Source organism: Podarcis raffonei, chromosome 10 (assembly GCF_027172205.1).
Source record: "Podarcis raffonei isolate rPodRaf1 chromosome 10, rPodRaf1.pri, whole genome shotgun sequence".
NCBI classification, from domain to species: domain Eukaryota; kingdom Metazoa; phylum Chordata; class Lepidosauria; order Squamata; family Lacertidae; genus Podarcis; species Podarcis raffonei.
The window spans coordinates 71,075,072-71,097,707 of record NC_070611.1 but is presented as its reverse complement, the minus strand read 5'-3'; the positions used below and the strand labels follow the sequence as shown (position 1 = coordinate 71,097,707).

General features: G+C 46.2%; 1 protein-coding gene across 2 annotated transcripts in view; it reads left to right on the top strand.

The window, feature by feature from the left end:
• Positions 1-22,636, top strand: part of FBH1 (F-box DNA helicase 1) — a 39,829-nt gene that overhangs the window by 14,645 nt on the left and 2,548 nt on the right. For both annotated transcript variants that reach the window (XM_053405072.1, XM_053405071.1), the window contains 11 exons: positions 2,413-2,635; positions 6,437-6,524; positions 7,057-7,143; positions 8,925-9,061; positions 9,752-9,851; positions 10,800-10,924; positions 12,378-12,438; positions 13,846-14,040; positions 17,110-17,244; positions 19,362-19,468; positions 22,240-22,371. In XM_053405072.1, coding sequence (XP_053261047.1) covers positions 2,413-2,635; positions 6,437-6,524; positions 7,057-7,143; positions 8,925-9,061; positions 9,752-9,851; positions 10,800-10,924; positions 12,378-12,438; positions 13,846-14,040; positions 17,110-17,244; positions 19,362-19,468; positions 22,240-22,371 — 1,390 coding nt within the window. The remainder of the gene's footprint in view (positions 1-2,412; positions 2,636-6,436; positions 6,525-7,056; positions 7,144-8,924; positions 9,062-9,751; positions 9,852-10,799; positions 10,925-12,377; positions 12,439-13,845; positions 14,041-17,109; positions 17,245-19,361; positions 19,469-22,239; positions 22,372-22,636) is intronic.

Here is a 22,636-nt window from a genome sequence, read left to right as displayed (position 1 = left end):
GTACCGCTCCAGTGGGAAGGTAAACGGTGTTTCCGTGCGCTGCTCTGGTTCGCCAGAAGTGGCTTAGTCATGCTGGCCACATGACCCGGAAGTTGTACGCCGGCTCCCTTGGCCAATAAAGCGAGATGAGTGCTGCAAGCCCAGAGTCTGTCACGACTGGACCTAATGGTCAGGGGTCCCTTTACCTCTACCGTAAGTTCATGTCTGCCTCAATCGCTAGCAGAATCCGGGAGTGGTTGTTTTTGTCGGACTTGCGTTCAACCGAGCAATTCCTCCGGTCGAGTCCTCCGACGTGATTAACGACCTGCGCCTTTGATGAGGCTCCAGGCCCATTCCCTAATTACGCAGAGTATCCAGCACGCAGGGAAGGACGAGAAAATATGAGCTACATTGCAAAGAGTTTTATTCCTAACTACGCAGACAGAAAAGAAATATACATGCTCTCTCTGTGAAAGCACAGAGCAGCTGAACAACAAAGGAACAGGAAACCAGTAACATCACATCCGTCTCCTGTCTTCCGTGAGACTTCCAATAGCCTGGAATCTCTGGAATGCAAAACAGAGTCTTGTGACTCCAAGAGCACAGTGGCAACACACAGAAATCTAATAGTTTCCGGGTCCTCCCCCAACAGAATAGCTTAGTCAGCCCCAGCCTTTTCCTTCCTTCTTTGCCTTTTACACCTCTGTGCAGGGTGGGCGATGGAAGAGGCGTGCTTCTCTCTTGGCCAGCTTGACCAGGAACGGTGCTGAGGCTCCCAGCAGCATCCTCTGGTCCCTTCCCCTCTTCCCCACTGGAGGTGTGGCTTTCCCCACCACAGGAAGAGAAACTGCTTCGAAAGATTTTCAGAGGTTCCCTCTAACCCAACTGCCCCTCAGCTTCCCTTCCCTGTTCTGATGGCAGTCCCCTGACATCAGCCATTCGTCTAAACCTCTTCCAAGCCCGTACAATCCTAGAATCCTAGAATTCCAGCATTAGAAGGGACCCCGGGGCATCTTGCCGCACTCCCTGCGATGCAGCAATTAATTCAGCTAAATAATCTTACTTGGTTTTTTAATTGCTGCTCTTTCGAATGTGACTGTTGGTATAGTGGAACCTCGGTTCTCGAACGTCTCTGTTGACGAACGATTCGGAACCCGGGCGCCGAAAACCCGGAAGTAATTGCTTCCGTTTTCGAACATGCCTTGGAAGTCGAACGGCTTCTGCTGCATGTTTTTCTATTTTTTTCTAACGGATTTTGCCGACCATTGACCCTCGGTTTCCGAACGTTTCAAAAGTCGAACAGTCTTCCAGAACGGATTGCATTCGAAAACCAAAGTTCCACTGTTGCTTTCCTTGGCGAGTTGTGCAAACCACTATTCTGAATGATGCTTTTTGTAGAGTTGGGTTGGGGGCACCAGGGGATTAGGGCTGGGCGATATCAGGTTTTCAACATCACCATGTATCGCCAGCCGGACAGCGCAATCTCTGCGATGCATCGCGATGTTGAAACCGAGGAGCGAGCTGTTTCGTCCCTGGCACGACGAGGTGGCAGCTTGTTCCTCCAACTGGGGGAGGAGTGCTGAGATGCGTCCGGGGAGATGGGGGCATCAGGCAGGCCCCCAGCTGGCTCCAGCCCTTTGGCCGGCAGCCGGGCGAACTCCGGTTCTCAGAACAGCATCAAAAACTGCGACTCAAGCCTCAGAGACCTTTAGAGACTGAGCGTGCAAGCCATCAGAGATAATAATAATAATAATAATAATAATAATAATAATAATTTATTATTTCTACCCCACCCATCTGACTGGGCTTCCCCAGCCACTCTGGGCAGCTTCCAAAAAAATATTAAAATACCCTAATACATCAAAAATTAAAAGCTTCCCTAAACAGGACTGCCTTCAGATGTCTTCTAAAAGTCTGGTAGTTGTTGCTCTCTTTGACATCTGGTGGGTGGGCGTTCCACAGGGCGGGTGCCACCACCGAGAAGGCCCTCTGCCTGGTTCCCTGTAACTTGACTTCTCGCAGTGAGGGAACCGCCAGAAGGCCCTCAGAGCTGGACCTCAGTGTCCGGGTAGAGTGATGGGGGAGGAAACACTCCTTCAGATAAGAACTCTTCGCAGCAGAAGTGGCAGATAGAGGTTGTGTAAAGCGTATTTACAAGCATTATATTCAGCATCAGGACAAAGGAAAAACATGTCTGCTTGCCTTCGTGTCCATGCAAACAGCATAAGCAAAAGCTATACACAACGGAAGTTCCCAGCAGGCTGTGCTGGAAGTAAACAGACATGTGACACATCTGTTTTAAGGTGGAACGGAACATCCTAATCCTAACATGGAGGGCGTCTCCTTGAACGAGGCGCCTTCGGACTTCGCGGTTGTAAAGACTCTTCCTTCTCTCTCTCTCCCTCCCGTTGCCCCGCTTCCAACCTGGTGCAGCTACAAGAAGAAGCTCAACGCTGGCTCGCTGAGCTCCTATTGTGTCAGCTTCGTCCTCCGCAACCGCGAGGGCCAGTCGTTGTACACCAGAGCCAAGACCGTCATTGAGACCCTCTCGGCATTCTTTGCCTCTGCCGACGAATCCATCTCTATGGAACACACGCCCATCTGGTGCAAGAACAACCAGGGGCAGCTCGTTCTTGTCCAGGAAGCAGAAAAGCGAGTGAGTATTCGTGGTCAGGAGAAGCTTGGCTCCTTTATTGCTCCGGGCAGGAAGGCGTTACGGGTGGGCAGGGGGCTTGCCGGTGTTGAAAGCATCAGAAAGTCCTAGGGGCTGCTGTTGCCTCCTCACGCGCGAAACTCGCTGCCGCTGAAGGAATGGGTTTCCCAAACCCCAAAAATGACTCTGCAAGCAGTTTGAAACTGCACCAAAATCCCTATTTTTCCTTAGCTAAAATGCTTTAACTTGAGCTCTTGAGCCAAAACCCAGCTGTATAAACAAGTGCTCAGAGCCCTCTCCTTTATCAGTTTGTGACGGCAAGTATGGCCTTGACTGTACCAGTAGAACAGGGAAGACACGTCTGTGCCTTACCTTATATCCTGACCACAAAAGACGCACAGACCTAGTCTGGGAACAGCGGCAGAGGGTGTTCTTGGAGATGGTGACCTCTTGCTCCAAGATAAGAGTAGGAACAGGAAGATCCTTTTAGGGTCAGAAGTATAGGAAGGAATACCCTTTTATGGTTAAGAGTGCCGGAGCAGGAACATTTGTGATGTCAACCTGCGTGTACAAGCTGACGTGGCAGGATTTCTGGGGAAGGGGGGAGAGGGTGCCTGGAGGATATATATACTGCATGTAATCTCTCATTTCTTTGGACTTGCCGTGGACTCACCACGCAGGTGCCTTTCTGCTGTTCCGGAGAGCAGAAATAAAGAACTCTCTCTCTGAACCAACCCTCGGTGTCATTTGACTTCCTTCCTCCTGTCCGGGAGCAACACAGACCCAATCGGTGAACTCCAATAAGGCTACACCGCAAACGCCTTTCTCCGATTTTGGCATTCTTTGGCCCCTCGTTAGCGAGGGTCCTCCAGGCGGTTCTCGCAAAATTCAAAACGAGGAGATGTGCAACAGTCGAAGCTGAAACTCGAAAATTGCTCCATGCCCTGGTGGTCTCATGGTTTGACTGCTGTAATGCACAATGCGTGGGGCCACCCTCGCATCTGGTTTAGAAGCTGCAGCAAAATGCAGCTGTAAAGGGGCTTTGCGGGACACCCAGCTTTGCACATGTTATCCGGGTGTCAAAAGATCTGCAGCAGGTACCTCTTTGCTACTGAGCGAAGTTCTAGGTTCTGTGGCTGATATTTAAAACCCTAAACAACATGGGGCCAGGATTCCTTGCAGACTGCCTCTCCTGGTACTGACCAAGCCAATGGTTTTTCTCCCCCTTTTCTTAATGACTGATTGGGTTTTGTAAGTTTGCAAAGCTAAATATGAAAAAAAGGTAAGGCATAATAAAAAATAGAGAAGTCCGTTGTGAAACAGGCAGGGACAGCCCTCAGCTTCGATGACTTTAAAAGAGAATTGGACAAATTCATGAAGGAAAATTAGGTAAATTTATGGGGGGGCAGAAAGGGGGGTAATACAATATAATAATAATAAAATAATAATAATAATAATAATAATAATAATAATAATAATAATAATAATGGTAAAGGTAAAGGGACCCCTGACCATTAGGTCCAGTTGTGGATGACTCTGAGGTTGCGGCGCTCATCTCGCTTTAGTGGCCAAGGGAGCTGGCGTACAGCTTCCAGGTCATGTGGCCAGCATGACTAAGCTGCTTCTGGCGAACCAGAGCAGCGTACGGAAACGCCGTTTACCTTCCCGCCGGAGCGGTACCTATTTATCTACTTGCATTTTGATGTGCTTTCGAACTGCTAGGTTGGCAGGAGCAGGGACCGAGCAACGGGAGCTCACCCGTCGCGGGGATTCGAACTGCTGACCTTCTGATCGGCAAGTCCTAGGCTCTGTGGTTTAACCCATAGTGTCATCCATGTCCCTAATAATAATAATAATAATAATAATAATAATGATGATGATAATAATAATAATTTATTATTTATACCCCGCCCATCTGGCTGGGTTTCCCTAGCCACTCTGGGCGGCTTCCAACAGAACACTAAAATACAATAATCTACTAAAATACAATAAAATAGAATATTTCATGTAACATAACATTTATGAGAGAAAAATGAAAAGAATACAGTGGTACCTTGGTTGTCAAACTTAACCCATTCCGGGAGTCCATTTGACTCCCGTAAGCGTTCGAAAACCAAGGCGTGGCTTCCAATTAGCCACAGGAGCTTCCCGCACCCAATCGGAAATGCAGAAGCCACGTCGGACGTTCGGCTTCTGAAAAACGTTCGCAAACTGGAACACTCACTTCCGGGTTTGCAGCATTCGGGGGCTAATTTGTTTGCGAGCCAAGCCGTTCAACAGCCAAGGTACCACTGTATTCCAGCCGTGTAAATAATAACAAACAACATTAACAATACTCAAATAATAAAGCAATTCATTCTGACCCACTAATAAACAAAACCTAAACACCCCTCCTTAGTCTACAGATCATTCACATCAAAGCAGCAATTCCACACACACCCTTTTACCTTCCCACCACACCCAGAAGTCTAGTGTCAGGAGCAGCTGTTACAATATATAATTTATATATTAATTTATTACTTCTACCCCGCCCATCCGGCTGGGTTTCCCCAGAACTGCAACTAGATAATGTGTCCGAAGTTCTTTGAGCTCATGGGGCTGCCCTTGGGCCACACTCTCACTTTGCAGCATGCTAGAAAATCGTCAGGATAATAATAATAATTTTATTATTTGTAGCCACCCCCCCAATCTGGCTGGGTTTTCCCAGCTACTCTGAGCTGCTCCCAATAGAAACACTAAAAACAGAATAAAACTTCAAACATGAAAAACCTCCCTAAACAGGGCTGCTTTCAGATATCTTCTAAAAGTCAGATACAGTGGTACCTCGGGTTACATATGCTTCAGGTGACAGATGCTTCAGGTTACAGACTCCCCTAACCCAGAAATAGTACCTCGGGTTAAGAACTTTGCTTCAGGATGAGAACAGAAATCGTGCAGCGGTGGCACGGCGGCAGCGGGAGGCCCCATTAGCTAAAGTGGTGCTTCAGGTTAAGAACAGTTTCAGGTTAAGAATGGACCTCTGGAACGAATTACCGTATTTTTTGCTCTATAAGACTCACTTTTTCCCTCCTAAAAAGTAAGGGGAAATGTGTGTGCGTCTTATGGAGCGAATGCAGGCTGCGCAGCTATCCCAGAAGCCAGAACAGCAAGAGGGATTGCTGCTTTCACTGTGTAGCCATCCCTCTTGCTGTTCTGGCTTCTGAGATTCAGAATATTTTTTTTCTTGTTTTCCTCCTCCAAAAACTAGGTGCGTCTTATGGCCTGGTGCGTCTTATAGAGCAAAAAATACGGTACGTTCTTAACCTGAGGTACCACTGTAGTTGTTTATTTCGTTGACATCTGATGTGAGGGCGTTCTACAGGGCGGGTGCCACCACCGAGAAGGCCCTCTGCCTGGTTCCCTGTAACCTCACTTCTCGCAGGGAGGGAACCGCCAGAAGACCCTCGGAGCTGGACCTCAGTGTCCGGGCAGAACGATGGGGGAGGAGACGCTCCTTCAGGTATAATGGGCCGAGGCAGTTTACAAGTCTGGGGTATGTGGGTCCAGTGTATCTAGGGATGGTCCAGCCTCTCTCCTCTCCCTTCGCAGGGATGGATAGCAAGTTCAACCTCCAGCATCTTCAAGTAGGACTGAGAAGGAAGCCTACCTCAAACCCTGGAGATCTGCTGCCAGCCAGAGCACGCAGTACTGAGCTGCATGGAGCAGTGGGTCTCACTCAGTTTTTAAGGCAGCTTCCTCTGTTCCGTCTTCTTAGCCTGATCAACCCAGGCAATTATCTTTTTTTGCCTTCTTGTGCCTTTGTAGATCATTGTCAACGAAGCAAACCAAATATGGGAAAATATGAAAAAGCTGGGGCCCGTCAGGGAGATGGCTTATAAGATGACTCATGACGGTAAGTGGCTGATCAGAGGTTGGGGAGAAAGGTCATGCTCCGTGCCTTGATTTGTGCCTGCATTTAATAAGAAAAAGAACAATAAATTTATTATTTATACCCCGCCCATCTGGCTGGGTTTCTCCAGCCACTCTGGGTGGCTCCCAACAGAATATTAAAAACATGATAAAACATCAAATATTAAAAGCTTCCCTGAACAGGGCTGCCTTCGGATGTCTTTAAAAAGTTAGATAGTTGCTTATTGCTTTGACATCTGATGGGAGGGTGTTTCGCAGGGCGGGTGCCACTACCAAGAAGGCCCTCTGCCTGGTTCCCTGTAACTTGGCTTCTCGCAGTGAGGGAACCGCCAGAAGGCCCTCAGAGCTGGACCTCAGCTTTTGGGTGCTTGTAGAAATCCCAAAGTGGTGTCGATGAGTCATGGTTTTGCTGCTATAGGTGTAGACACCTATAGGCTTAAAAAAAAAACATGGATGGCGTTATATTGCACTCCGAATTATTATTTTTTTGACGAAAGTTGTGTCTTCCTTTCTAGGGTACTTGAAACTCTGGCAGCTCCAAAAGCCTTCTCTTTCTCACTACGATGCAATCTTCGTCGATGAGGCCCAAGACTGCACCCCCGGTGAGTAATAATTTGGGTTGCACTGAAAAGAGTTTGACTTTTTCCAAGCCCCCCCCCCCCCACTTCTAAACATGGCGAAGGTGTTCTCTTCCTTTAAAATCGACGTAGGCAGATTTGTCACGGCGAACATTTGGCTAAAAGGGCAGGAGGGATCTGTCGTTTTGCAGCAAAAGACTTTGCTTCCAGACTGTTTATTATTATTTTCATTTCTATACCGCTTTATATTTTTTTAAAAAAGAATCTCAGAGCGGTTTACAGAATATAAGAACGTCAAAAAAAATCAATAAAACAATCTGAAGAAAGCCAAATATAGACTATACAGTGAAAACAACATAATTAACAGAAAACTAAAATATTATCGCAAAGATTTCAAAACAAAACATTACAAAGGAGGTCAGCTACTGAATACATATTTAACACAAACAAACAAATCTTAAACATTAAACAATAAGCATCGGAGACCCAGGGTGCATATTTCAATTTACTCATACGATACGATAATCTTTATTGTCATTGTCCCATACAGAACAATGAAATTGAAAATTTACATCAGACATTTAGAAACCAACAAGCCTGGTATCCCTGCTATCCCAGCCTAGTTAGCCCCCTAAAAACTCTGATACCCCATAATTAAATACAATATACTCCCATAGAGACTATGTTACACTGCGTTTAAAACCAAAATCGCATTTGAATAGAAACTGTTTCTCCGGCGGCTAGTCCTAGTCTTTATAACCCTGTACCTTTCTCCAGAAGGCAGAAGCTGAAAGAGATCATTTCCAGGGTGCGCACTATCCTGTGCTATCTCTGCAGCTTTCTTATGGCACCTGGAAGCATAGATTTGTTCCAAGGTGGGAAGAGTGCACCCAATTATTCTCTCCGCAGTCTTTACAATCCTGGACAGCATTGTTTTTCCCCTGACCGTGCAGCTCCCAAACCACACACACAGACCATAAGTTAATACACTCTCCACAGCACTAGGGTAAAATGTCATCAACAGGTCCTTTGAGAGATTGTTTTTCCGGAGGATTCTCAGAAAATATAACCTCTGCAATGTTTCAGATGGGACGCGGGTGGCGCTGTGGGTTAAACCACAGAGCCTAGGACTTGCCGATCAGAAGGTGGCGGTTCTAATCCCTGTGACGGGGTGAGCTCCCGTTGCTCGGTCCCTGCTCCTGCCAACCTAACAGTTCAAAAGCACATCAAAGTGCAAGTAGATAAATAGGTACCGCTCCAGCGGGAAGGTAAACGGCGTTTCCGTGCACTGCTCTGGTTCGCCAGAAGCGGCTTAGTCATGCTGGCCACATGACCCGGAAGCTGTACGCCGGTTCCCTTGGCCAGTAAAGCAAGATGAGCGCTGCAACCCCAGAGTCGGCCACAACTGGACCTAACGGTCAGGGGTCCCTTTACCTTTACCTTTTTATGTTTCAGATATTAATGGCGGTTGACATTTAGAAAAATGTTTTTAGGTGTGGTATTGAGGATGTTGCTGGGCGGCTCTGGAGTAAAAATACAACAAAAGAGTAAAAATACATTAATACAACAATAAATAAATAAATAAACAAAAAAAAATACAACAAAAGAGTAAAAATACATTAAAACATTGATCATTAAAAACTTCCCTAAACAGGGCTGCCTTCAGATCATTGAAGGTGCCTCTGTCCGTCTGTACCGCTCTCCCCTGTGAAAAATTCACCACGACCTGCATAAACGTATGTTTTTCAGTGTACGGTTGAGAAGTTTTGCTTCTCTTTCTAAATACTCCATTCCTCTTCCTGCAGCTATCATGGATATTGTCCTCTCCCAGTCGTGTGGCGCCATCTTGGTAGGAGATCCTCACCAGCAGATCTACTCCTTCCGCGGCGCGGTCAATGCGCTGGCCGAAGTGTCTCACACCCACATGTTCTACCTCACAAAGGTGAGCCTCCGCAAACCTTCGCTTGGGCCTGGGTGCTTCATTCCGCATTCCCATTGGGGCAACCCACATTCCAGTGGCGGGCAGTTCCAGAGGCAAAACTGGGCATGGTGACAAATGCAAATTAGGGGGCGTCTTATACGCAGGGACAGGGACGAGGGTGGCGCTGTGGGTTAAACCACAGAGCCTCTTGGGCTTGCTGATCAGAAGGTCGGTGGTTCGAATCCCCACGATGGGGTGAGCTCCCGTTGCTCGGTTCCTGCTCCTGCCCACCTAGCAGTTTGAAAGCACGTCAAAGTGCAAGTAGATAAATAGGTACCGCTCCGGCGGGAAGGTAAACGGCGTTTCCGTACACTGCTCTGGTTCGCCAGAAGCGGCTTAGTCATGCTGGCCACATGACCCGGAAGCTGTACGCCGGCTCCCTCGGCCAGTAAAGCGAGATGAGCGCCGCAACCCCAGAGTCATCCGCAACTGGACCTAATGGTCAGGGGTCCCCTTTACCTATACGTGGGGGCATTTCCCCCCATTTTCTTAAATCTGAATCCCCCAAAGTAGGGGGCGTCTTATAGACGGAAAAATACGCTACGACTACCTCTAGTAGTAAGCTTGGAAGTCCAAAACCAGATAGGAGAATGGCGTCCCAGTTCCTTGAGCATCTTTTCCAGTCCCCGCTCTGCTTGCTTGCTTCTGCAGAGTTTCCGGTTTGGTTCCGAAATAGCTTACGTCGCCGCTACTCTCCTGGACGTCCTCAAGAAAGTTCGAAAGCAGACATTGGTTGGCGGCAGCCAGGAAGGTGAGACATTCAACTCAGCTGTATTCCTTTTTTAATTTTTTAAAGGAAGCACCAGGGTGGGTTTGATTTAAATCAAATTCATTTAAATCACTAGTCAGCAAGACTTGATTTAAATCATTTTTTTTACAGAAAGACATTCCTGCTGGTATAATCTTAATATTTACAACCAGGTGGAGAAGGTTTCATTTTTGGAATAATAAATTTCCAGAGTAGTTTTTACAGTTATATCAGAAATTACTGACTTGGTTATACTATTAGAAATAGATAGACAGATAATTATGAAATTATTGTGAGGTTAAGTTAACAGTTTATATTTGGACAACTTTTCTGCTGTACTTTATTGGAAGGAGAAAAATAATCATTTCCTTAATAATAATTAAAACAATTTATTTAACTAAAACAATAACATTGTAGCATATGTATCCATGTTTGTTAACGGATGTGGTTAATTTTTTATTAATAATAATAATAATAAATTTTATTTATACCCCGGCCTACCCAGCCAAAACCGGGCTCAGGGCAGCTAACAGCAATAAAATCACAGTAAAAGCATAATAGAGGGGAAAGAGAGGGGGAAAACCAACAACACACACACAATTTAAAATACAGGTTAAAATGCAGCCTCATTTTAAAATAGCCAATAAAAAAACAAACATACTGAGTTTCAGCACACATGAAAAACTTTTAAAAAATCTTTCTTTTCTGATAAATAGTCTTTGGACTATAATGTAACTTTAATAGAAAACTATATTTAGAAATATTTTTTCCTCCGAAAGCATTTTATTTTAAAAATCCAATTTAAATTTAAAAAATCTGATTTAAATAAAAAAATCCATTTTTAATATATATATATATATATTTAACAAATCGTTGATTTTTATCCACCCTGGGAAGCACTGATTCTCTCAGCTCGGTCCGCGACAGATAATTGGCTTCGCTTTTTGGCAGGTAATATCACCGGCGCTGATGTGACGGGGAAAGTAACTCGCTTGTCTCGGTGCAACCAAACCGTCTTCGAGGATGCTGTGAAACTTACGAATGGAGAACCACCAGATAAAATACACATCCTTGGGGTATGGAACTAGCTATACACAGGGTTGGGTGGCGGGGAGGAGGAGGTAAAAGTTATGGGGTTTTGCTTGGAGCCCTGGATTTCAGGGGTGAGTGCAGACATCACATTTTTAATGTGCCAGGGCTGTTCTTGAACCGCCCACTCAACATTCAGTGCAAATGGGATATAGGGGTCTTGTTGTTGTTTAGTCGCTTAGTGGTGTCCGACTCTTTGTGACCCCCTGGACCAGAGCAGGCCAGGCCCTCCTGTCTTCCACTGCCTCCCGCAGTTTGGTCAAACTCATGTTAGTAGCTTCGAGAACACTGTCCAACCATCTTGTTCTCTGTTGTCCCCTTCTTCTTTTTTTATATAAATTTTTATTAATTTTTCAACACATATTAAAAGACAATACATAACAATACATAAACAAACAAACATATAAACACGTATAATTTCTTAACCTTTTTTTCCTTAAACCTTCTTTCAGCGACTTCCCCATACCTCCTTTTTCTGCATCCCTGTTTTAAATCTTTCCAGCAACCCCTAATTTCAATTACTTATAACACTTCCTTTAAATCCTTTTTCTCGTATCCAGTTGTTTGTCACTGCAATTCTATTTTGCATTACCCAAGACATTTTAACACTCATTAATTTTACAACAGTTCTTAAGATAAACTTTAAATTTCTTCCAATCTTCTTCCACCGTCTCTTTCCCTTGGTCGCGGATTCTGCCGGTCATCTCAGCCAGTCCCATATAGTCAATCACCTTCGTCTGCCATTCTTCCAGTGTGGGTAGTTCTTGTGTCTTCCAATACTTTGCTAAAAGTACTCTTGCTGCTGTTGTCGCATACATAAAAAACGTCCTGTCTTTCTTTGACACCAATTGGCCTACCATGCCCAGGAGGAAGGCCTCTGGTTTCTTCACAAAAGTGCATTTAAGCACCTTTTTCATTTCATTATAAATCATTTCCCAGAAGACCTTAATCCTTAGGCACGTCCACCAAAGGTGATAGAAAGTACCTTCAGTTTCATTACATTTCCAGCATTTATTATTGGGCAAATGATAGATTTTTGCAAGCTTGACTGGGGTCATGTACCACCTATAAATCATTTTCATAATATTCTCTCTTAAGGCATTACATGCCGTGAACTTTATACTGGTGGTCCATAACTGTTCCCAGTCAGCAAACATAATGTCATGTCCAATGTCTTGTGCCCATTTAATCATGGCTGATTTATTGATCTTCTTGCAGTCCATGGGACTCTCAAGAGTCTCCTCCAGCACCAGAATTCAAAAGCGTCCATTCTTCGGCGATCAGCCTTCTTTATGGTCCAGCTCTCACTTCCATACATCACTACTGGGAAAACCAGAGCTTGAACTATACGGACCTTTGTTGGCAAGGTCCCTCCAAGTCCAACATCCTGTCCGCTCCCAGAGGCTATGTGCAATTCACCCTCCTTTTATTTTTTGTTAGGGGCTTAAAGCCTTTGGCCTTGAGAAGATCCATGACATATGGAAGCTCCTCCACCCCGAATGTAAGTACTTTGACTAGTGTAAACACTCCTGGGGCTTCGTTTCTGGGTCTCTGCCTCAACTGGGGAAAGCTGGGCCGTTCGCGGTCTTCCAAAACCATTCCGGGATTTTGAAGTTGTGGAGCATTTTCTGCTCATAATAGCGGACTCGGCAGGCGAGTGCCAACAGGACTGTGGCCAAAATGGGGCCATTGGGAAATGAGAGGGAAGTACAGCCGTACCTTGGTTGTTGAACGCCCTGGAACTCATACGTTTTGGCTCCCAAACGTCGCAAACCCGGAAATGATTGTTTGCGAACGTTCTTTTGGAACCTGAACGTCCAGTGGGGCTTCCACAGCTTCTGATTGGCTGCAGGAGCTTCCTGCAGCTAATCAGAAGCCGCGATTTGGTTTTTGAACGTTTTGGAAGTCGAACGGATTTCCAGAAAAGGATTCCGTTCGACTTCCAAGTTCTGACTGTATTTAGGCGTTTGTGGGAGAGCCCCAGGGTCTGCAGAAGCACCAGAATCAAATCAAATCAAAAACTACAAGAACCCCAATGAAAACTGTTTAGCAATTGCTGTTGAGGAGGGAGAATGGAAAAGTTAAAGGGGATTGGGAATGGAGTGGAAGGAAGTAGACACAGCTTGCTGACAGTCGCACACTGAACGGAAGCATCTCAAACCATAGCATTTTGTTACAAGCCCTGCTTGCGCCACCTAGTTCTAATCACACATCATGCAAAGCCATGGTTTAGTAAACCACAGTTTAGTGTTGTGTGTGAACCCAGCTTGACTGTGGTTTGTTTCCTCTCAACAAACCGTTAGATGAAGCTGCGGCTTGTGGGCTCGCAAACTTCGGCTTGCTTTAACAATGGCTTGGTGTTATGTGTGAACTCGACACCCTTAGCCAGGGCTTGCGTGATGACTCTACCCAGACGCTCACCCGCTGCTGGAAAACAAACCAGACTCTGAAGAAGCAAGCCGCTTGTTGGATCACCTGTGGGACAACTTACGGTTAATGCATGGGTGGTTAAACAAACCGTGGCATGCCATTATGTGCGAACCAGGCCACTGGGTCAGGAAACTCCTGATAAGGAGGTCCAGAATCTAATGGTAATGCAGACAAGATGGGGAATTTTACTGTGATGGGCCTAGGTTCAGAGGCGAGACGGGAGCAGATCCAGGACTGAGCGATGTGTGGACTGGGATCCGTGCAGATGGGCTGAGTGAAAGGTGCAAGGCATGATGAATGGATTTGCTAGTTCAGGCAGAAGAACTCGCTGGCAGAGTTGATGGGTTGATTTACGTGTGAACTGGCCACCAATAGCCTCTTCCGACATCAAGGCGGCTGGGGGGAAGGAGGAACTCCCCGTTTTCCACGGCAGCCTTACCTTCTCTGCATCATTTTGTCCCTGCTTGTGTGTTCCCAGTGAAACTGGAGGTGACGGACCACTTTATCAGAAAGTGGGTCGATAAGGGCTTTGCAGGCCTCAAGGACTACGCAGCAAAGTCCGAAGATAAGCAGCTGGAGATGAAGATTGCCATTGTGGAGAAATACAAAGACCGCATCCCAGAGCTGGTGGAAAGAATAGAACAGTGCCATGTGCCCATTCCGGAGATCGCAGGTAAGAGGAACGCAAGGTGGCTTTTTTGCTTTCGAGGCCAGAAGAGGAAATAAAACTTGGCATGTTTTCTCAAGGACTGATTACTATTACAGTGGTACCTCAGGTTAAGTACGTAATTCGTTCCGGAGGTCCGTACTTAACCTGAAACTGTTCTTAACCTGAAGCACCACTTTAGCTAATGGGGCCTCCCGCTGCCACCGCCATGTGATTTCTGTTCTTATCCTGAAGCAAAGTTCTTAACCTGAAGCACTGTTTCTGGGTTAGTGGAGTTTGTAACCTGAAGCGTATGTAACCTGAAGCGTATGTAACCCGAGGTACCACTGTAGCTTAAATAATGACAATAATAATAATTTATTATTTATCCATCTGGCTGAGTTTCCCCAGCCACTCTGGGCGGCTTCCAACAAAACACTAAAATACAATAACCTATTAAACATTAAAAGCTTCCCTAAACAGGGCTGCCTTCAGATGTCTTCAAAAAGTCAGTTGTTTTTCTCTTTGACACCTGGTGGGAGGGCGTTCCACAGGGCGGGTGCCACCACCGAGAAGGCCCTCTGCCTGGTTCCCTGTAACTTGCCTTCTCGCAGCGAGGGAACCGCCAGAAGGCCCTCGGAGCTGGACCTCAGTGATGGGGGTGGAGATGCTCCTTCAGCTATACTGGGCTGAGGCCGTTTTATCTGTACAACAACCTTGTGAGGTAGGTTAGGCTGAGAGATGGTGACTGGCCCAGCAGATTCTCTGCGACTGAGCTGTGGCCAAAGACTGGCACCAGTCTCCAGTCCTTCATCCTCTGCTTTTCTGCCTTCAGATGCCCAGGGCTGTGCCAGAACAGTTAATTATCAAAGGAGCAGCTGGACAACTATTAAATCCCCTCTGATTAATTTACACATTTAGGGTAGGGATAGGCTGAGCACATGATTTCATCCCACGGCAGTCTCAGTGGCCCTGCTGTGGTGGATGGGCAATCATAATCTAGGCTCATCTCCCTTGCCTGTTTCCAAAATGGCAAAGATCAAGTATTTAAAATACAATACAATCACATCTCACGTTTAACTTATGCAATTTCCAACCATACGTGGTTGATGGCAAGCCGGTTGAAATTGCGGAAGTCGAATCTGTTTTGGTTTTTGGTTTTGGTTAAAGGGAAAAAGATGCAGTCTCTTAAAAAGAGAATTTCTTAGATGCTAAGGTTTGGGGCAAGTACTCTTTGGCAAGAGAACCCCAGCAGAGATTTAAAATCGCAGCAGATATTTAAAATCACTTTTGCAGCAAAGCGAAGCATGGAAATATAGGGTAATCAACCTTTAAAATATCCCCTTCTAAGTTACTTCCAAAGTTCCTACTTCCTGTAGCGTAAAAAGAGACCACACATTTGGCCAGTTAAAAACAGTTTACTTACAAACATGGAGAAATGCGAAGAACAAAGGTTGCATAACCCTTCCTCCTAAGGCTTGGGGGAGTAGTGACCTAGCTAGGCCTGGCAGGACAGCTTACTCTGTGGTCTTAACCCCTTCATGCATTAATTAGACTTAAGCCTGTTGGTTATATATATGAGGCTGGTTATCCCTCAAAATCCAAGCAAGGTGGAGTTCTTAAAAGCTCTTTTTGTGTCAGGTCCACTTTTATTCTCTCTGCCTTGCCTCAGGGGCAGGACCCTCTTGGTTTGCAAGCTCTGGGAGTACTGCGGTTTCTTTCTCTCTCACCTACTAGTCACGGGGGTGGCTCCAAGGGTTTGGGTATACCTAATTTTCACCCTTGGAACCGACACCCCCCCCCCCCCGAATAAGATGCAATTGCACTGTACTCGAATTGCCCTCTCACGTTTTGGATCATCCATTATCTCACGGTTACAGGATTGTGACTGTCGAAAGGCTTGTTTGCCTCTGACACGGATGGACTATATTGTCTAATTTTGTTCATGCAACAGTAATGGACTTTCATTTTCTGTGATTCTATTGCATACTCTCTGTTTAAGAATTGCTACGCTTGGAGCTTCTATTACCGCACGATTACAGGATTGGGACTGTTGAAAGGCTTGCTTGCCTCTGTGATATTGATATTGACTTTCTCTCATTTTGTTCATACAACATTGATTTATATTATCATTTGTATCTCCGTCATATATTTTCCGTCTAAGAATTGTGAAATAATACATGTTACATATATTCTGTTAGAACGTGATTAGCCACGTGTTGCCTGTTATTGTTTAAAGTTTTTAATAATAATAATAATAATTTTTATTTATACCCCATCCTCCCCAGCCAAGGCCGGGCTCAGGGCGGCTAACAAGCAATAATAAAAACAACTCTGTTTTGGCAGAGCTGAAAAAAAAAAGAAGCAATAATAAAAACAAGTTGAATGAATACAACTTAAAAACAAGATTAAAATACAACATTAAAATATTGAAACATTAAAATATTAAAATGCAGCCTCATCACAGGAGGAGAAAGGAAAAAGAAAAAAGAGAGAGGGGGAGGGAATCAATTTGGTTCCAAGCCAAAGGCCAGGTGGAACAACTCTGTCTTACAGGCCCTGCGGAAATAAATCAGATCCTGCAGGGCCCTGGTCTCATGAGGCAGAGCGTTCCACCAGGCTGGAGCCAGTGTTGAAAAGGCCCTGGCTCTGGTTGAAACTAATCTAACTTCCTTAGGGCCTGGGACCACTAGGGTGTTGCTATTTATGGACCTTGAGGCTCTCCGTGGGGCATACTGGGAGAGGCGGTCCCATAGGTACGAGGGTCCTAGGCCGTGAAGGGCTTTAAAGGTCAAAACCAGCACCTTGAACCTGACCCCTGTACTCCACCGGGAGCCAGTGCAACTGGTAAAGCACTGGGTGAATACGCTCCCATGGCAGAGACCCCGTGAGGAGCCTCGCTGCTGCATTCTGCACCCGCTGGAGTTTCTGGGACAGCTTCAAGGGCAGCCCCGCGTAGAGCGGATTACAGTAGTCAAGCCTGGAGGTGACCGTCGCATGGATCACTGTGGCCAGGTCAGGTTTTTGCAACACAGGGGATTTCCTTTGTTACTCTCACAAGCCCAACATGTTGATTTTTCACTTTGCCTCCTTCAGATCATGTCTTGGGGACCGTCCATAAGGCCAAAGGCTTGGAATTCGACACCATCCAAGTGGCCGACGACTTCACAAGCAGCATCAGCATGACTGTCATGCAGCAAGCCTTCGAGAGGATACCCATTTTACGCACCAGTAAGGAAGACTCTCTCCCTTGGCCATCTCTCCTCCATTTTATTTCAACGCTGCTGTTTAAAATGTAGCGATCCCAAAGCAGAGGAAGGAATGGACGCTGATTAATAGAATACACACGAGGCTTGACCAGCAAGACTCTGGGAGGAGGTGCCAATAATAATAATCCTCTCCACCCCTAGGTCCAGGTTGTTTTATAATAATAATAATAATATTAATAATAATAATAATGTATTATTTATACCCCGCCCATCTGGCTGGGCTTCCCCAGCCACTCTGGGTGGTTTCCAAAAAAAATATTAAAATACTGTAATACATCAAACATTAAAAGCTTCCCTAAACAGGGCTGCCTTCAGTTGTCTTTTAAAAGTCTGGTAGTTGTTCTTCTCTTTGACATCAGGTGGGAGGGCGTTCCACAGGGCGGGCGCCACCACCGAGAAGGCCCTCTGCCTGGCTCCCTGTAACTTGGCTTCTCGCAGTGAGGGAACCGCCAGAAGGCCCTCAGAGCTGGACCTCAGTGTCCGGGTAGAATGATGGGGGTGGAGACGCTCCTTCAGGTATACTGGACCGAGGCCGTTTAGGCCGTTTATTCACAAAATAACTTTTTACACAGTGTTCGTAAGAAGCAATCAGATTTCCTCTGAGCATTTCAAACCCCCCACGTGGGACAAAGTCAGGTCAGAAGAAATTATTTTAACTACAAAGACTACTTTGAACATGCATACCTATCTGAGAGTAAATAAAACAGGACTAGAGGAATTCATTCAGCAAACCCAGAGGTCATAAATCTCTTCCTGAACTCTCTTCCTGACCCTAAGATTAACAAAACTATCAATAGCTACATCAAAGAAGCTTCCTACTATCTTTATGACCCAGGATGCCTGGTGAGCAACCAGTCTGTGTTTAGAATGCTTATACATGCCTGTCAGGCGCAGAGAAAGCAAATGGCAGAGGTGCAGAGGCTTGTGGGATTTGATCAGAAATTATTGCCAATGAATCAAACCCAGTCAACGCCATGCTTTCATCGCGGACACAGTGGCTTGATGCATAGCTGTCAATTTACAGATTTGAAAATAAGGGACCAGCAGCCTCGAAAATAAGGGATCAGCAGCCAAAATAAGGGACCTGCAGCCTCACCTGTTCCAGGCACTCCAGTCTTCCTGTCCTCCTGCAGTCTGGTCAAACTCATGCTGGTAGCTTCGAGAACACTGTCCAACCAACTTTGTAACCAGAGGTTCAACTGACTAGAATCTGAATCACATGCACCACAAGGCCTATGCAGCCTCAACTTAAGATGGCTCCCCGGCCTGGCTTTGCACTGCAAAGTTTGCAGCAGCACGTGCAACAAAATGACGTCCAGCATTCAAAAACTTCCTCAGCTTGCATTAACTAGCCACACACAAGGCATGCAAGCTCCACCCCCTAGTCGTTCTTAGACTTCTTATTGGGTGAGCAACACAGCCAAGCAACACAGTTGGAGCCTCCCTCCTCCCTGGCCGGCAGGGAGGGAGGGAGGGAGAGGAGCTGCTTCCTTTGAAATTTAAGGGACATCATTTAAGGGACATCCATCAATAAGGGACAGCAGCGGGACATGGCGCTGGAATAAGGGGCTGTCCCTTCAAATAAGGGACACTTGACAGCTATGGCTTGATGCATATTTTATAATTCCTCATAGCAATCCCATCTGATCGCTACAAAAATATTTCAACATTCAGCTTCAATGGTTAACGCTGGGTTACACCCCCCCCCCGTGCCTCCCCTTACTTTTCTTCCAGCGATAAAGCCCCCAGTGCTGTTACCTTTCCTCACAGCTGTCAAGGGCGGACCCCAGCCCAAGGGCAAAACCCAGCAGATAGGGAACGCTTTCTCGTCTAGCTGAATGCCCAGTCTAGTGCCTAGGCATTGTGACTATATGTACCGTATTTTTCGCTCTACAAGACGCACCAGACCACAAGACGCACCTAGTTTTTGGAGAAGGAAAACAAGAAAAAAAATATTCTGAATCCCAGAAGCCAGAACAGCAAGTGGGATCGCAGCGCAGCGGCATATAAATAAATTTTATTATTATTATTACTATTATTTTTATTTCCCATCTGCCTCTTGCCTTTGTCCGGTTCCAGATGCAACCTCCGAGGACGAATGGAACTTGCTGTACGTGGCTGTCACCCGCGCCAAGAGGTGCCTCATCGTTCCGAAGTTACTGACCCAGATTTTGACATTGGCCGGGGTGAGTTGGTGGGGGAGAGTTTGAGGAAGGGTTGTTGCTCAGCCGTAGACCATCTGCTTAATAATAATAATAATAATAATAATAATAATAATAATAATTTATTTATACCCCGTCCATCTGGCTGGGTTTCCCCAGCCACTCTGGGCGGCTTCCAACAAAGTATTAAAATACAGTAGTCTGTTAAACATTAAAAGCTTCCCTAAAGAGGGCTGCCTTCAGATGTCTTCTAAAAGTCTGGTAGTTGTTCTTCTCTTTGACATCTGGTGTCAAAGCAGGACTTTGGCACCTGCCCACACTGCAAAAAGTACCAAAACCTGGTTCAGTGTCCATGGGATTATTGTGCTTGATTGGCCAGCAAACTCGCCTGACCTGAACCCCATAGAGAATCTATGGGGCATTGCCAAGAGACAGATGAGAGACATGAGACCGAGCAATGCAGAAGAGCTGAAGGCTGCTATTGAAGCTTCCTGGTCTTCCATAACATCTCAGCAGTGCCACAGGCTGATAGCATCCATGCCACGCTGCATTGAGGCAGTAATTGATGCATAAGAGGCCCAAACCAAGTCCTGAGTACATCTGCATGCTTCTACTTCTCAGAGGTCCAATATTGCTCTATTTGCAGTCCTTGTTTTGCTGATTTCATTTAATTTTCTAATTTTCTGAGATTGTTAATTTGGGGTTCTCATCAGCTGTACGCCATGATCATCACAATTATAACATATAAAGGCTTGACATAGCTCGCTTTGCATGTCATGAGTCTATCTCATATATTAGTTTCACCTTTTAAGTTGAATTACTGAAATAAATGAACTTTTCCACGATATTCTAATTTTCCGAGTTTCACCTGTATTCAATGAACCATTTCCATTCTGTTATAAAAAGTTTGTTATCTTGATTTCTTACTCTTCCGGTAAGTATTGCCATTTCTGCATATTCTGTAAGTTTTTGAATCCATTCTTCCTTTCCGGGGACTTCTTTCCATTTTGGGGCGAGTAGCATTCTTGCTGCTGTAGTCTCATATATAAATAAATTTCTATATAGTTTAGGTAGATCTCTCCCTATAATTCCCAAAAGAAAAGAAAAGCTTCTGGTTTTTTTTAAAATAAAAGTTATTTTGAACATCTTTTTCAATTCATTGTATATCATTTCCCAGTGCATCACAAAAGTAAGGACCAAAGAAAAGTGCCACTGGATCAGGGCAATAGTCCACCCAGTCCAGCATTCTGCTCTTACAGTGGCCAACAGGCACCAGCTGATGCTGAATGGAGGTGCTCCTTGCACTGTTCTTGTTGTTTAGATGTTTAGCCGTGTCCGACTCTTCATGACCCCGTGGACCAGAGCACGCCAGGCACTCTTGTCTTCCACTGCCTCCCGCAGTTTGGTCAAACTCATGTTTGTAGCTTCGAGAACACTGTCCCACCATCTCGTCCTCTGCCGTCCCCTTCTCCTTGTGCCCTCCATCTTTCCCAGCATCAGGGTCTTTTCCAGGGAGTCTTCTCTTCTCATGACGTGGCCAAAGTCTTGGAGCCTCAGCTTCAGGATCTGTCCTTCCAGTGAGCCCTCAGGGCTGATTTCCTTCAGAATGGAGAGGTTTGATCTTCTTGCAGTCAATGGGGCTCTCAAGAGTCTCCTCCAGCACCAGAATTCAAAAGCATCCATTCTTCGGCGATCAGTCTTCTTTATGGTCCAGCTCTCACTTCCATACATCACTACGGGGAAAACCATAGCTTTAACTGTATGGACCTTAGCTAGCAAGGTTATATCTCTGCTTTTTAAGATGCTGTCTAGGTTTGTCATTGCTTTCCTCCCAAGAAGCAGGCGTCTTTTAATTTCCTGGCTGCTGTCACCATCTGCAGTGATCATGGAGCCCAAGAAAGTAAAATCTCTCACTGCCTCCGTTTCTTCCCCTTCTATTTGCCAGGAGGTGATGGGACCAGTGCACTACCAGAGGCAAAAGCTGGCAAATGGGTGCAAATTGTGCACCTTTGCACGCTAGAGTAGCTTCTACGTTTGTGTGCACAAACACATCCCTCTCTGTCTTCCATCTAGGCCAGTGTTTCCCAAACTTGGGTCTCCAGCTGTTTTTGGACTACACTTCCCATCATCCCTGGCCACTGGTCTTGCTAGCTAGGGATGATGGGAGTTGTAGTCCATAAACAGCTGGAGGGCCGAGTTTGGGAAACCCTCTTCTAGGCAAATGGGAGCCATTATGGGAGTTCAAAGACACATTTTAGCCTGGCAGATAAATACTTGAAGGCACAGATACCTGAAGGCTGGTGCAGGGTGATGGCTGAGGGAGGGGCGTGTCCTGGGGGCCAGATGAGAGAGACCTGGAGGGCCACATTCGGCCCGCTATGTAAAGGTAAAGGGACCCCTGACCATTAGGTCTAGTCGTGGCCGACTCTGGGGTTGCGGCGCTCACTTTACTGGCCGAGGGAGCCAGCCTACAGCTTCCGGGTCATGTGGCCAGCATGACTAAGCCGCTTCTGGGAAACCAGAGCAGCGCACGAAAATGCCGTTTACCTTCCCGCCAGAGTGGTACCTATTTATCTACTTGCACTTTGCGTGCTTTCGAACTGCTAGGTTGGCAGGAGCAGGGACCGAGCAGTGGGAGCTCACCCCGTCACGGGGATTCAAACTGCCAACCTTCTGATCGCCAAGTCCTAGGCTCTGCGGTTTAACCCACAGCGCCACCTTATTCTGCCCACTACTCCTGGCTTAAAATTGTCTCGCCTGTCTACACTAAATTTTTGCTTTTTCTTCTTTTCCAGGAGCACTTTTTTGAGCCCGTATTAACGAGTGAAGTGTGCAAGGAGGCAGAAATTCGGTGTTCTGGGCAGGGCTGCCACAATGTCATTTCCAAAGACACTGTCCTAACCATGAAGAAAATGCCTTTTGTTTACGTACGTGTCTCTTCTTACGGAACTGGGCACTTGGGGCAGGCGACACATACCGTATTTTTCGTTCTATAGGGCGCACCGGCCCATAGGACGCACCTCATTTTTTGGGGGGCGGAATGAATAAAAAAAAATTATTCCCCCCCCCCCAGCCGCGGCTGCCGCCCCAAGCCTTGCGAACACTCGCCCGAAGCACGGGGAGCCTTCTGGAGGGCTCCCCGTGCTTCGGGTGACAGGCTGCCGCCCCAAGCCTCGCGCGCCCGTCGGGACC